Source organism: Periophthalmus magnuspinnatus, chromosome 16, assembly GCF_009829125.3.
Source record: "Periophthalmus magnuspinnatus isolate fPerMag1 chromosome 16, fPerMag1.2.pri, whole genome shotgun sequence".
In the NCBI taxonomy this organism is placed as follows: Eukaryota; Metazoa; Chordata; class Actinopteri; order Gobiiformes; family Gobiidae; genus Periophthalmus; species Periophthalmus magnuspinnatus.
This window is the reverse complement of record NC_047141.1, coordinates 1473013-1488504: the sequence shown is the minus strand read 5'-3', so window position 1 is coordinate 1488504 and position 15492 is coordinate 1473013. Positions and strand designations below refer to the sequence as shown.

The 15492-nt window shown below is 40.7% G+C and overlaps 2 protein-coding genes across 3 annotated transcripts in view; one reads left to right on the top strand and one right to left on the bottom strand.

Annotated features, from left to right (window-relative positions):
- The window catches only part of ascc3 (activating signal cointegrator 1 complex subunit 3), a 222178-nt gene that overhangs the window by 79224 nt on the left and 127462 nt on the right, over positions 1–15492 (top strand). For both annotated transcript variants that reach the window (XM_033980435.2, XM_055227922.1), the window contains exons 9-10: positions 756–959; positions 10230–10370. In XM_033980435.2, the coding sequence (XP_033836326.1) occupies positions 756–959; positions 10230–10370 (345 nt within the window). The remainder of the gene's footprint in view (positions 1–755; positions 960–10229; positions 10371–15492) is intronic.
- Positions 3501–8996, bottom strand: LOC129456949 (microfibril-associated glycoprotein 4-like). The gene is made up of 5 exons (XM_055228033.1): positions 8956–8996; positions 7691–7885; positions 5730–5826; positions 5433–5600; positions 3501–3771 (listed from the first exon to the last, which is right to left on the bottom strand). Exons 1-5 carry the CDS (start codon positions 8956–8958, stop codon positions 3521–3523), a joined length of 714 nt encoding a protein of 237 aa, XP_055084008.1. The 5' UTR covers positions 8959–8996; the 3' UTR covers positions 3501–3520.

The window sequence follows — 15492 nt, the reverse complement described above, 5'->3', positions numbered from 1 at the left end:
TTTCAGTCCCTGTTTAGCCCTGTTTCAGGCCCTGTTTAGTCCCTGTTTAGCCCTGTTTCAGTCCCTGTTTAGCCCTGTTTCAGTCCCTGTTTTGTCCCTGTTTAGCCCTGTTTCAGTCCCTGTTTTGTCTCTGTTTAGCCCTGTTTCAGTCCCTGTTTAGCCCTGTTTCAGTCCATGTTTTGTCCCTGTTTAGCCCTGTTTCAGTCCCTGTTTAGCCCTGTTTCAGTCCCTGTTTAGCCCTGTTTCAGTCCCTGTTTTGTCCCTGTTTAGCCCTTTTTCAGTCCCTGTTTAGCCCTGTTTCAGTCCCTGTTTTGTCCCTGTTTAGCCCTGTTTCAGTCCCTGTTTAGCCCTGTTTCAGTCCCTGTTTTGTCCCTGTTTAGCCCTGTTTCAGTCCCTGTTTAGCCCTGTTTCAGTCCCTGTTTTGTCCCTGTTTAGCCCTTTTTCAGTCCCTGTTTAGCCCTGTTTCAGTCCCTGTTTAGTCCCTGTTTCAGTCCCTGTTTAGTCCCTGTTTCAGTCCCTGTTTAGTCCCTTTTGCTGATTCATGTGCATGAGTTGTGTAATGATGACACCATGTTTTCTATTTTTGGGGACATGTTTGAACACATATTACTGGGATAAACGAGTTCTTTCTTTGAGGTTACCAACTGACATTTTTTCATTGTTGCAATGTTACGTTTGTGTCATTTTTTTTCTGTGAAATAAAACATAAACAAAATGTATAAATGTGCTTATCTTGGCTCACTTTTTGCTTTCAGATTGGTCAGCTGGTTTTCAAAGGCATGAAGCGCCTGAACCGGATCCAGTCCTTGGTTTTTGAGACGGCTTACAACACCAACGAGAACCTTCTGATCTGCGCACCCACGGGAGCAGGTAAAACCAACATCGCCATGCTAACGGTGCTGCATGAGATCCGTCAACACCTGCAGCCTGGCGGCGTCATCAAGAAGGACGAGTTTAAGGTGAGTTTAAAACACAATTTTTAATAGAACCTTTTATTTTTAATAGAACCTTTTATAACTAGATGATAATGAAAAACTCTTTATTTAGACAACACAATATGATTTTCAACATTAAATGCCTCCTGGTTGAGTCATGGTTCAATCAGTCCTGGTTCTTCCTCTGTTCAATCTTGGCTTAGTCCTGGTTTGACCCTGGTTCAGTCCTGGTTTACTCCTGGTTTCTTTTCTGTTCCCATGTGGCCTTATTCTAGGAAGAGTTTATCGTTCAAAATGATTTTCTTGCACTACAAAAAATGACCTACAAGAGTTGAAATAATGTAAAGGTTCACTCTGTAACTTTTCTGTGTTCTATTAATTCAATAGGTGTATTGCTAAAAACGTACCTTGAAAAACATGCATTCTTACTGTGAGCAGACTCGCCTCTCCACAGATCTGACCTGTAACTTTGCTTGGCTGCATCACCCGTTTGTCATTTATTCATTTATTGCCATAGTGTGAAATTTTCCAGGTTTGTTTTGTGAAGATACAAAAATTTCAACCTACATTTTGGTGATGAGAAATAGACTCAGTGTCCGAGGCGGATCCCAATACCACAACACTCTTTCTTCAGACAATATACTGTGATTTTCTGCATTAAATATTTGTATTTTGTTTTCTGTTCCCATGTGTATTATATGTGTGTAGTACCCTCAGTGTCCAGTAGGTTCATAGTGGTCCATGGGTCTTATACTTGTGAGACGTACAGAGACACATCATTATAAACAGATGCAGGAAAGCGTCGTTTCTGTCCTGTCAATGGGACTTTTTTAATATCGATACCTGCTCAAATGGGTATCCACATTCGATACCTGTTTTAGTACTGATGAGTATCTGATTTTTGATTCTTTTGCCAGCCCTAGATACCATTAGGGAGACCTTGAAGCCTTGTTAAATAGACTGTTTGAGGTAGTGCGGTGGGTGGCTGGTATTTGAGGGCTCTGTGCCAGAGAAAAGGGACCAGGAGGACAGTGGCGTGATTAATGAGCTAAACCAGTCGCGATCGTTTGTTCCCAGGCAACCAGCACAAATCACAATTTATAGAGAAATATGACGGCGGAGTCTGGGATGTGCAAAGTGTAATGGTGATGAATGGGGAGTGTCTGTGTCGCTGTGTGTGTGTAGGTGCCACCAGGACAACACACACTCTCTCTAATATGTAGATGTCTGGATTCACTCGGGCTGTGGTCGGCTAAACAAAATCTAGATCGACTAAAAAGGGGGCATTGTTATAGACGTGTAAAGACGTGGACTAAGGACGTCACCCGCAGCGCTCGGATCCAGTCAAATGAAGTTCATCGAGGCTAGCAGTTATAGCGGCCAATTTGGAGCCCAGTTCTATATTACGAATTCCTACTTCAAGTATCATAGCAAACACAGAGCCAATCAGGAGTGAGGCTGTTGAAGGTAACGCCCTTTCACACCGCTGATTTAGCAGGGAGCGGGCACTTAGCAGCGCTGTCAATCAAACCTGTTGCTAACATTGCTAACACTATCTAGGAGAAAGGCACCTGATTTGTCTGTTATTTATATTCATATCTTGATTTACAGACACAAACCCCAGGATCATGTAGAGCGGGTTAATACTAACATTTAAGACCAAAACGACGAGTCATTTTGGTCAGTTACAGAGAGAGAGAATGCAGTTTTTACACAGAAAGTTAAGTGGAGCCAGAGTAGATGGAGGCGGAAGCGCACCCATGATCACTTCTTGTTTGGACCACGGCAGCTCACTCACTTCTCCCTTCGTCCGTTTCCAAATGTAAACGGAAAGCACATTTTGATCGACTAAGGCTGTGTCTGTATGTCCACACTCTTCCCTACAGGGGGCACTATTTAGGAGTCATGCCATTTTTGTTGCTGTCCGAATGTCCAGCTGCTGAAAAGTTGTGCACTCAAAATTTCCCACAGTGCACCTTGAAAAGTAGTGGGCATCAGTGGTCACTAGATTGGTCAATATAGACCACAATGCATTGAGAGAGTCAGAAAAACATCAGCACACAGTCCAGTTGAAGACCTGTCTTTAACTGGACACAACACGACTGAATGAGGCAGATAGAAGCACTGGTTCATCACACTGTTGATCCTGATTATGGTTAAAATATTCTTAAATAAACTGTTGCTGTCTGTTTACGTGAGATCCAATTTGACATAAACATGTGTTATTGTTATTATTAGTTCATAAAGACTTGTCCCAGTCCAATGTGATCAGCATTTATGACAGAAATAAACTTTTATCAGAATTTAGACTTTTTTCACCCAGACCCAGAGTCACGTGACCTGGAAGTAGTGAGCTGTGAGTCTCAATCTCTCTGTGTCTGTGAGTCTCTATAGACTCTGCTAAAAAGTACAGTAAAATGTTTAGGGCTGTGTGGTGAATGAGGGGTCAGGGGCTGGGGGAGCCATTCGGACACAGCCTAAGACACCATCGACCAATTAATGAACTAAACGACTGAGGGACTAATACGAGTTGTGAGCAGTACACAAACAAACAAAACATTTAAATATTTTCTTGTACTTCTATTTCATTCTTTCACTGGGCGTATCTTCATAACCAGTGTTTTCAGGGAGTACTCGAGTCCTTTAAAAGTTCTCCAGTGAACGCCGGCGTAGCGCGGTGATGGCCCCCATGTGTACACTCCGTTTGGATTGGCTGCAAAACACGCCTCAAACCAGAAGCCTCCATAACAGATCACCGCACAGTTTGAGCCGTGCGTGTCCTGGTCTCTGTCGAAAGTGGTGAACTTTTGGCCATTGTGGATCTGTAGTGAGTCTCCTGCAGGAAAAGAGAAAAAAGATGGTTCATTCAGATCATACACTGTATATATAAATTGACATAGCTAACGCACTAGCCGCTGCGTTCCAAACAGGAAGTGATCTTGGGCGCACTTACGGCTCCATCGACTCTGGGTTTAAAACTGTGTCCCCTCTCTCTGTAAATGCTGTCAGACTCGCCATTTTGATCTTAAAATGTTTGTATTAACTGACTCTAAATGATCCTCGGGTTTTTATATCGCAATTGTATCTGTGTATCAAGATATGAATGTTAATAACAGACAAATCAGCTGCCTTCTTTTTCTGACGTCGCTCCCGCTAGCATTAGCAACAGGTTTGATTGGCAGTGTTGCTAAGGACCCGCTCTCTCCTAAACCAGCGGTGTGGGCAGAAAGGGGCATTACCTTCAACAGCCTCGCTCCGGATTGGCTCTTTGGTTGCTATGATACTTGTGATTGGAATTCGTCACATGGAACTGGGCTCCACATTGGCCGCTATAACTGACTATGGGTGAAGTTATAACGTTGTTCCCTCATCAAAACATGTTTGAAGAGGTTTTAGATGTCATCCATGCATCTTTGAGTAATATTTCAATCTCTCCTGGGCCCTGTTCAAACCCTCCTTACAGTTAGCTCTAAGATTCTGTACAAGGCTCCTCCCATAATCCTACATCACCCATGCTCCAGACGACAATTCTCCATAAATATATATATTAAAAAAAAACATGATACAAAACTGACTTAGTACAGATAGAAAAGAGAGGGGCGGCTTCTCAACAAACATAGGATTTTTTAAACAGTAAATGGAAACATGGTGATCTAAATATGTTATGCATTGCAGTTAATAGCCCATAGAAGTAAAATACCTCCACTTTATTGATTTGAAATGTGGGCTGAGGCCTGTCTGTGTGGAGTTTGCATGTTCTGTCAATGTCTGGGTGAGGTTCTTTCTTGCATAGTGTGTTAGTGTGTTATAATATTGAAACTAATTTATGCCACTGACACATAACCCTAAAGCAGGATAATCCCCCTAAGTCTGAATGTGCAGCGTAAATGGAGCTGCAGCGTAAACAGCCGAATGAAACACTTAGGACTTAGTGAGTTTCCATCATGAGTCTGGAGTTATTCAAACTCTACAGATCAAATGGTAAATGGTCACATTTTGTATGGTGCTTATATAAGACCTGTTTGACAGTTGCTCACCTGTTTTAGCTAAATCAGTTCTTTATTCTGCTGTTCTGTTCAGATGTTTATCCATGTTCTAGTCGTTTCTTCTCATTGAGCCTCTGAAGTTGTATTTGGAGTGATTCATATTTGAGGAATCTTTAATCGACTATTTTCAAGACGCCATTTTGTCGATCTACGCCCGTTTACATGCCCACTGCGACGTACACGCCCACTGTGACATATGCACTTCCTTTTCCAGTTTTATTTTCTTAATCGATGATACTCGTAGGATTCGACAGCGTAGAATGAACACTGCAGTTTTCTAACATGGAAGTTAGTGGGCTTGTTTCTTTTATTAAGTCGTATTAGATTATTAAGTCGTATTGAGATGAGAATGATACACAAGCTCAGTAGGACTAGTTTAAAATAATGCTCAAATTAAAGTCTAGTAGTAATTGTCCTGACAGGTCTGTTTAAGAACTCCTTAGTGTCCTACCTCCCGCTCCTTTGACAAACGTCCCCACACTGAGCCTGTAACCATCTGATTCTGTTCCAACAGCGAAAGATGCGAAATGTGAGTAAACCGACGTCCCTTCGAAGTCCTCCAGGTCCACTCTCAGTTCATACCTTTTCTCTTTTGTCATTAAATGCATCGTCTCCAAACCTGGAAAAGAGGGTTCAAAGACAATGGAGCATTTTATATAAAACATAAAAAAATTTGAGGAATTAGAGAATCAGAATTATGTAAAAAAAAAAAAAAAAAATCACATTATGCTTTGGTGTCCTTGCTTACCGAGCCAGTACTCGCCACCAGCAAACCCAAACCCGTTCTTGTAGTGTTCCCATTTCCTGAAGAAATTCACAGTGCCATCCATTCTCCTCTGAATGACCTGTAATGACAGGTTGTTAGACAAGTCTGGACCATAGACTGACCATAGACTGTAATAAATGGACCTAGCTAATGTGCTAGCCGGCGCGTTCCAAATAGGAAGTGATCATGCGCACACTTCCGGCTCCATTGACTCTGGCTCCATTTCACTTTCTCTGTGTCCCCTCTCTCTGTAACTGCTGCTGTCAGACTTGTCAATTTGGTCTTAAATGTCCATATTAACCTGCTTTTTATTTCACTACAGTGGTCCCTTGCTATATCGCGCATCACCTTTCGTGGTCTCGCTGTTTTGCGGATTTTTTGTGTGCAATTTTCCATGCTTTTTTACAATGTATGAATGCGCATTGTGTTCTGCGTCCTGATTGGCTAAGGGACTGTAGACCATTGTCCATCAGTCTCCTCCGTGCCGTGTCTCTTGTACAGTACAGAATGTGTTCAGACAAATGTACATAAATGTTAGATCGACACTACAGCGGAGCAGCACCAGGACGAGGTATGGTCAGAGGAACTGTGAAATACACGTGAGTCACTATTAATTAAACAAGAGAGAAATGTGAGAAAATGTTAATGCCTGTGTGAGAAAAGTGTGTAGTGTGTGATGAGGGATTTTACAGCCTTAAAACATATATATTTGTAAAAATAAAGCTGACTAGCATTAACCGCTTACCTTAGCTCGTGCTGTTAACAGAGCGATAATTTCCACATATCAGAAACTTTTTTTTTTTTAATCCTGTGAGTTTATATGAGATCCACTTTGACATGAACGTGTCTGATCATTGTCAGTCCATAAAGACTTGTTCCAGTCGAATCTCATTATTTATGATAGAAGTCAAGTTTTATCAGACTTGAAACTTTTTTCACTCAGACCAGAGTCACATGACCTGAAAGTAGTGAGCTGTGAGTCTGAATCTCTGTGAATGAGGCTCTATAGCAGGGGTGTCAAACTCAAATTCTGAGGGCCAAAATTAAAAACTGTGACTAAGTCGTGGGCCAAACAAAATATTTATTGAAACATTGTAACAACATCTGCATGTTTTTCAGAAGGGGTGGATTAAATTTGAGTGAGGTGACAGGTAGCAGATGGTAATGAGTGTCAACAGAAGTGATGGGGGCCGGTGCCAACATATTTGCAAAGCTTTCTGGGATTCGTAGTATTAATGGTGCATGCGCTATACTGGCCCGGCGGCTGAAACACTAAAAAGTGCAGGGCTGTGTGGTGAGTCAGTGGTCGGGGGGGATATTCGAACGCAGTCTTTCCCTTTTATTCAACACTGCATGTCCAAAAAAATAATCTCCACCAAAAAATAAATTTCAATAAATAATATTTCATTTCATTTATTTTAAAAAATGCTCTTACTTTCACTATTAAACATAGCCCTGAGTTCTACTGTTGTGTTTCTTTGATTTGATTTCACCAAACCTTTAAATGATCACTGATCACGATCATTCTGGATTTTTTTCTGGCCACATTTCTTTCTCGAAGACGATGGGTCCACATTATCCTTCCAGTTTTTAATAATGTGTTGGACAGTTCTTAACCCAATTTTAGTAGTTTATGCTTCTCCTCAGACATTTTCTCTGCTTGATGCCAATGATCTGACCCTTTTCAAACAGACTGACATCTTTTTCACGACCACAGGATGTGTCTTTCAACATGGATGTTTAAGAAATGAGAAGTAACTCATTGCACCAGTTGGGGTTAAATAACTTGTTGCAGCTGAAAGATAAGATAACCCTAACCCATGCAGTAATTATCCAATAGGAGGCGTGTACATATTTGCTTAGTTAAATCCAGGTGACGACTTGTTTTTTGGCCAGGCAGTGTATTTTTGTAATAGTGTAATAGTTGGGAAAACCTGTCTTACTGTCCATTTTGCAGCAGAGCCTGTGTCGTCTTGTCCCATGTCACAGTAAACCTGCACAGCGGAGGTGGGGCCAGCCGGGTAAATGGTATAGACGCCATTCTGACCCCATCCAGATTTGTAGACGTCATCACAGTCAAACGGCAGTGGAGACTGGAGAGCTACTCCCAGCAGCAGCAGCGCTAAAACAACCCTGATCTGTGGAGAGAACTTTATTAAACTGTGTGGTAAAAGTAGGCCACAAAATATACAGCTTTTGTGTTAAACCAGAGAGCAGATGTTTGGATTAACCCCATCTACATCTTTTATTTATCTGGGTTTATATCAGGAACTGCAGCATTTAAGCCAAGGCTAATTCTCAATGTCCCTAACTGGGCCTTTACATAAAACAGAACATCAACACAACACCACGAGAGAGCAGCTGAGAATACAGTGCAATACAAATACAGTATACATAATTCAATAAGAGGTCACAAGACTGACCTTTGACCTCACGGCTTTAAACAAACCTAAGGTAAATGGTCACATTTTTATGTAGCACTTTTTCACCTTGAACGCTCAAAGCTCTTAACATCAAGAGAGCGGGAATTGATGATGTTTATGTTGAGAGTGGGATTTGAACCAGCAACATTCGGATCAGCTGACAAACACTCTATCAACTGAGCCACTGTCGCCCTAAATACTTATATATATGATAAACACAGATCACACCTCAACTGAAGACTAAGGGCTGGACCAGATCTAAACCAGGTTCAAACCAGGACCAGACTTGATGGCTACGGTGGAAGAAGTACTCCGTTTTGTTACTTAAGTAAAAGTACAGATACCAGAGCAAAAATACTCAAATAAAAGTATCACATGAAAACATCTACATAAGTAAAAGTATTAACGTACTTGTTTAAAATGTGCTTAAAAAGTAAAAAAGTAAACGTATTTCTCACAGATTTTTAGTCTTATAAAGCTTCAAATGTGGTGAAACAACTGAATCGATAGATTTTTTTGTTTTTATTTGTATATTTTTGTTTAGCTCAATTTATAAACGTGTTAAAAATAAGCCCTCAGCCTTTGCAGCAGGTCTCAAATAATAATAAAAAATACTTTTACTTTTCAGTCCAGTTCAAAAATGTAGTTGAGTATAAAGTACAGATACTGCTCTCAAATGTACTCAAGTAAAATCCATTGTAAAAAATCCACTGTAAAATGTACTTAAGTAAAGTACAGATACCTCAAATAACAATAAAAGTGCATCTCCTGTGTATAACACTTACCATGTCTGTGTGTTCTGTTGCTGAAATAGTTCTCTATGTCTGGTTCTTTATATAAACCACAGCAGCAGGTCACAGCCTGAAGTGTCCAGGGATTTCTGTGTTTAATATTTAACCTGAACAAGCACTTTGGTAACCATCGTTTTATGACCTACTTCCACTGTTTTGGAGTTTGTTACAACACATTGGCTTTTCACAGATCTCCTCAAACCGGATTTACCCTCTGTGTGCTTTATCAGATACAATTTAAATACATTTATAATAATAAATAAATAAAATAAATCTAATAAATTAGTTAATAAATAATTAAATAAATATAATAAATGGCTTTATTACACCTACGTCCCTTTAAAAAAAAAAAAAAAAAAAATAGGCAAAAGGTGGAACGTAACAAATTCAGTACAATTTGAGGTACCTGTGCTTTATTTAAGTACATTTTACAATGGATTTTTTTTACAATGGATTTACTTGAGTACATTTGAGAGCAGTATCTGTACTTTCTACTCCACTACATTTTTGAACTGGACTGAAAAGTAAAAGTATTTTTTATTATTATTTGAGACCTGCTGAAAAGGCTGAGGGTTTATTTTTAACCCTTTCATAATTTCATCTAAACAAAAATGTACAGATAAATAGAGAAAAAAAAAACTATTGATTCATCTCAAATCTCTGCAAAATCACCACATTTTATAATGTTATAACGCTTTATAAGACTCAAATCTGTGAGAAATTCTTTTACTTTTTACACTTAAAGTTCATTTTAAACAAGTACTTTAATACTTTTACGTAAGTACATTTTGTCATGTGATTCTTTTACTTGCTGTAATTTTTTGCTCTGGTATCTGTCCTCTTACTCAAGTAACAAAAGAAAAATAAATGCTGAAAATCTTTTGTGAGTAAAAAACTAAGCGTCATAATGATATGTTTGGGTAAAGGTTCAATATGTAACATTCTGGAGGTGGCATGTCATCTGCATGGTTCTGTAGAAACAGAAACTTAAAACCATACTGCGGAACATTCTCCATGGAGATAAACGTGTTTTTTGCAAAAAACACCCATCCAAAGTACAGTTTTAACTTTATTACACCTCAAAATCTGCATGAATACTTTTTACGCTAAGTGCATCTTAAACAGGTACTTTTTCACCTGATACTTTTACTTGAGGGTTTTTTTTGCCATAGTATCTCACAATTTGACTGAAACATCATATGTTCACAGGGATGAGATAACGATTGGAATTTTCTCTCATATCTGACCCTTGTGACGCTTGTGTCCAGATCGTTTACGTCGCTCCCATGAAGGCGCTGGCCGCTGAGATGACAAACTACTTCAGTAAACGCCTGGAGCCTCTGGGTGTCGCAGTGAAGGAGCTGACTGGAGACATGCAACTCAGCAAAGGGGAGATCCTAAGGACGCAGGTACTGACCACTAATGCTAACCGCTAATGCTAACTAGGGCTGTTGCCAGGGATGGGACGATATTAAAATTTAGACTCACGATTATTGTGACCAAAATAAACAATATTATCACGATAATTATTAAACAAAGGCAGAATAATGTCCTCATATGTGGACACCAGGACCTTGTAGAGAAAAAAAAAAGTATTGTAGCCCAAAATGTGTTGTCCACATGTGTGGACGCCAGGTCCTAGGAGGTTATAGGTATTCAGATGAATTCATGATTGTTGTAAAACCATGCGGGGCTGCTAGCAAACTGTGCAATCAGCTGTGCAAAATGCTGTTCAGCTAGCGCTGTCTAGCAATAGCAAAGTCGATACAAACACGGATTCACACAAATCATCAATTCATACAAATTAACACAAACTACATTCAATAGTTTATTTCACATGGTATGTTACTTATGATGGATATTTTTGGCTCAAGTTTGTCAAGCGATGCAGGATGGTTGTCTCATAAATGTGCATGTAAGTTGGTGGTGTCGGAGCTGTATCTTTTTTCCTTCAGGCTCTGCAGATTGGTGGCTCGTTCTGTTGTTCTTGTTTTTCAAATCCATAATAATTCCACACATCAGACTTCATCTTCTTGAGTGGAGGATGTAAGCGTGCGCAGTCACTGGGATTCAGATCTACTGAACTATGACAGTGACTGAGGTGAAGAATCATCCCCAAATCAGAATAGGCACAGATGCTAACAAGTGTCATTGCTATGACAGAGGGCCCCCTTCTGGACAAACACCAGAGCTAACATCTAAACACTTTATTGAAACCAGAAACATGAGGCAGTCTGGTGCCATAAAGGCGATTATAATCATGTGCGATGATCACAATTAGTAAAAAGTGCCACGGATGATTAATTGCTGCCCTTTTTATCGCGTTTAATGATATTATCATATATCGTCCTATCCCTAGCTGTAGCATTGACTGTATATATAAAAAGTCTTAAAATGTTCCTATTAACCTGCTCTACATGATCCTGATATTTTTATTTTGCTATTTTATCTGTAAGATATGAACATTAATAACAGACAAATCAAGCGCCTTCTTTCCCCGAGATCGCTCCCACTAGCTTTAGCAACTAGTTTGATTGACGGCGTGTGGGCATAAAGGAGTGTTATGGTGATCGTGGGTGACGTCACACTCCGTTACTCCAATTCTTTATACAGTCTGAGTATTGCACATGAATTCTACAGGTGGATGACACATCTACAGGGTTAGCATGCTAGATTTTGTTAGCTTTACTGTCACTCTGTCACTCTCTATTCACTGAGAGCAGTGAAAAGTGATAATAAACTCATCATGGTGAATACTTAGGATGCTCGATGCTTGCATAAGGCAAACAAGGAATAACTTTTTTCTCTCGTGGTCAAAATAAGTTTTCTATGTGCTGTCCGCATCTATTCCCGATAATTAGAAAGTGCGACTTGGCATGCTAGTTGTCATTAGCTTTAAGTGGCTGTGTAATCCCTCAGTCATCCAGGTCTGATCCAAATCAAAAGACGAAGTTTAAATCTGTCAACTAGACAAATCATTGTACGAATGAAGATGTTTCACTGCTTCAGTTCTGGTCAGATTGCTGCTGGACACTGCCTGATATCTATCTGAGGGGAGGGGCTAACCACACTGAAACTGTAGACACATATTTTCTCCAGTTTCAGATGAAACGACCCTATTCAACCCTTAACGACCCTGCTATGGTTCTCATTGTTCTCGGTCTGAGCTTGGGGTTTTGTCTTTTGGGTGAACCAGTTTTTCTCTTAAAGTGTTTGTGGGTGTAAAAAAGACAGGAATCTCAAACTGTCTGAAAATTCTTGGAAGTTTTTCAGACACACCTGCAGTGTAAGGAATGGTAACACCTCTCCTTCTAGGTTCAGATTCCTTGTTGTCCTGTTTTTTTAGCTCTCTTAGATCTATTGAAGGCCCATTTTGGATATCCACAAGCCAAGAAGGATTTTTCCACATGTTGCTTCTCCTTCACTTTTCCCTCTGTGTTTGTAGGCACCACTTGAGCTCTGTGTTGTAGTGCAGTGGTCCCCAACCACCGGGCCGGGGACCAGTACCAGGCCGTGACGCATTTGCTGCCGGGCTGCACAAAAACAGTAAATAGTTTATCAGCGACCGCATCTTCTCCGACTCTAACTTTCGGCCGTCCCTCATGACGCGCTAATAAGCTCGTCCGTAGTGTTGTGAGATGTGTGTCTAGCTCCTATGTGCTGTAGTTCAGTGTGGTGCGTGAGCGTGAGTGAGAGGTGACGTGAGCGTGCATGTGGCGCATAGTGTGGTTCAACCCGCGGAAAAGCGGCGAGTGTGAGAGTCTACATATGCACTTGGAAAAAGACAGTGTGTGAGTTAGAGCAGAAGTGATGCCTTATTACAGTGCAGTACAGATAATAAAGCCACCAACTCTGGAGCAACAGTCTGGGATCTTTGAGCTCGCACCACACTTAAAACAACTTTGAGGTTAAGAACAGGGAGTTAAACCCCGGAGGAAGAGTGACCGTTCGGCCCCGAAGCAGGAAAGGTTTAACAGTAGATATATAATGAAAGTCCTGATAGGAAATCGCCACTGACATCTATTTGATGTAGTGGCAAGTTTATTATATCTGTGCTAGATCTGCTCTTGTCTCCGTGATGACGTATCATGTATAACACGTCAGACACGACGCACAAAAGTAGAGCCACAAGTGAGTGAAAATGAGTCAAAACAAAAGTCTTTGGAGAGCTTTTTAACAAAGGGGAAAAGGACAACTGAGGAGCCAGAAGAGGAGACTACCTCCAAGAAAAAGAAAGATAAATTTAACAGACAACACCAGGAGTCCTACTTAAAATATGAGTTTGTCGCTACAGGTGACTCACGTGCAGAGTCCGCTCTGCATAATATGCGGAGGAAAAGCAAATGAGGCAATGAAACCTTCAAAACTGCTTTGGCACATGGAGACTAAGCACCTAGGATTAAAAGATAAGATTTAGAGTTTTTTGAAAGAAACAAACGTGAGCAAGAAGGAAAGAAGAAACAAGTGCAGGGCTCCCACTGATGCAGCGGTATACTGTGGTGAGTTGTATTTTTTTATGCACTTAACTTATTTTTGCCATATTTATCTGCCACGCGTAGCAGTCCGGTCCGTGAAAATAAAACCTACATTGTTCCGGTCCGTGGTGCAAAAAAGGTTGGGGACCACTGTTGTAGTGTACGGATCACTCTGAGCTTGTGCAGCAGTGAATGGTGTGAATCAAACAGCATGTATTGGTCAGTGTGTGTGGGTTTCCTGAAGACTTCTACCTGGAGACACTGGTCCTCTCCTATTGTTACTGCATAATCTATTAACACTGACACTTTAGAAACACTGACACTTTATTTCTTATTGCATGACACTTTATTCTTATTGCACAAATTTTATTCTTATTTAAATTACTTTTTATTTTTATTCTTAAATTCTATCCTGTGGTTGTGGCATCTGGTAACTAAGAGAATTTCCCTTCGGGGATCAATAAAAGTGATTCTGATTCTGATTCTGATTCTGAAGAAAGCCAGTTTGTTCTCCTTGGCTTCTTCCCATGTGAACTTGATGTTTGGATCCACAGCATTAATATGTGCAGTAAAGGGTTCCAGATCTATGAGTTTTGATTTTAGTCCATTTGTCATCCACATATGGATACCAATGCGTGGGTGGAGTGCCTGGAAATAAGGCCAATGCCTCCTGTTCAAATTGTTCCATATATGTTAGCCATAATAGGAGAGACAGGCGAGCCTATGGCACAGCCGTGGATTTGCCTGTAGAAATTCACTCTAAACTGGAAATATGTGGTAATAAGACAAATTTCTAGCAGTTTGCAGATTTGGTCTGGTGTCAGTTTAGTTCTCTCTTCTATCTTAGTATCCTGCAGTAGCCTCCTCTTTGCTGCCTCCACCGCTCCTGATGTGGGGATACAAGTGAAAAGCGAGGTCACATCAAATGAAACCATGGTCTCATCTGAATCAAATTGGAGATGCTTGATTTTGCTCACAAATTCTGCTGTGTTCTCAATATGGTGCTCTGTGTTGCCCACCAAAGGAGCCAGGATAGTGTTCAGATGTTTGGCCACATTGTATGTGATAGAATCAACACTACATACAATGGGTCTGAAGGGTACTCCTTCTTTGTGGATCTTTGCGAGGCCATAGATACAAGGAATGGAATCACCAGGATAGAGTCTGTAATACAGCTTTCTATCAATGACGTCCTCCTTCTCCAGCTTCTGTAAGCAGTCTATGATTTTTTTCTTGTACCCTTCTTCGTGTGGCGGTGTCACTGAGGAGGCTGTTCACTTTAGCCTCGTGATCAGCTGAGTTCAGGGTCACGGTGCATCTCCCCTTTTTCAGCTGGTTGATGCTGTGTGGTCCTTTTCTAGAGCAGTGAGAGTCTTCCTTTCCTCTGAAATGCCTTCAGACAGATATAAGGCAGTGGCCACCTGTAAATGTGACCAGAACTGAAGAAGCGGTTGGACGTTTCGCTGCTTGGATGAGCCATGAAACATCTTTACTCCTACAACCATTTGTCCAGTTGACAAATTTAAACTTTGTCTTTTGCCAAGGAGCTTTAAGTCAGGCTCTGGTCGAAGAGAGTTGTGAAAAGCACCTGTTAAGTCAGCAAAGGTAAATGAGGAATAACTTTGGATGACTGCAGCCTGTTTAGGAAATAGTTATGTTTTTTTTCCACATTTTTAGCCAAGTAAAAATCAGGTACAGACTTTAACAAACACATTTACAAAAGAACGATATTATTTGGCCACAATCAGGTGAGAAAATGGGACTTAAACTGTATTTGAGTAACACACGAAGCAGAGCTGATCTGAAATAAAAGACTCAGAATGAAACTCATATCTGTTTAATCCAAAAGGAGGTGGATTTGAGATATGCAGCTTAAAGTGAAAGTTTATAAGCTGCACAGGATTTAAGGAAAGAAGGAGGAGAGGAGGAGAGAAGGAGGAGAGGACGAAAGGAGGGGGGAGGAAGGATAGGAGGAGAGAAGGAGGAGAGGAGGAAAGGAGGGGGGAGGAAGGAAAGGAGGAGAGGAGGAAAGGAGGGGGAGGAAGGACAGGAGGTG

Coding starts and splice junctions, on each gene's coding strand:
- LOC129456949 (XM_055228033.1), bottom strand. Junction 5,827..7,690: donor GCTCTGCTGCAAAATGGACA/GTAAGACAGGTT, acceptor CTGTCATTACAG/GTCATTCAGAGGAGAATGGA. Junction 3,772..5,432: donor GTTTGTCAAAGGAGCGGGAG/GTAGGACACTAA, acceptor CTTTTCCTGCAG/GAGACTCACTACAGATCCAC.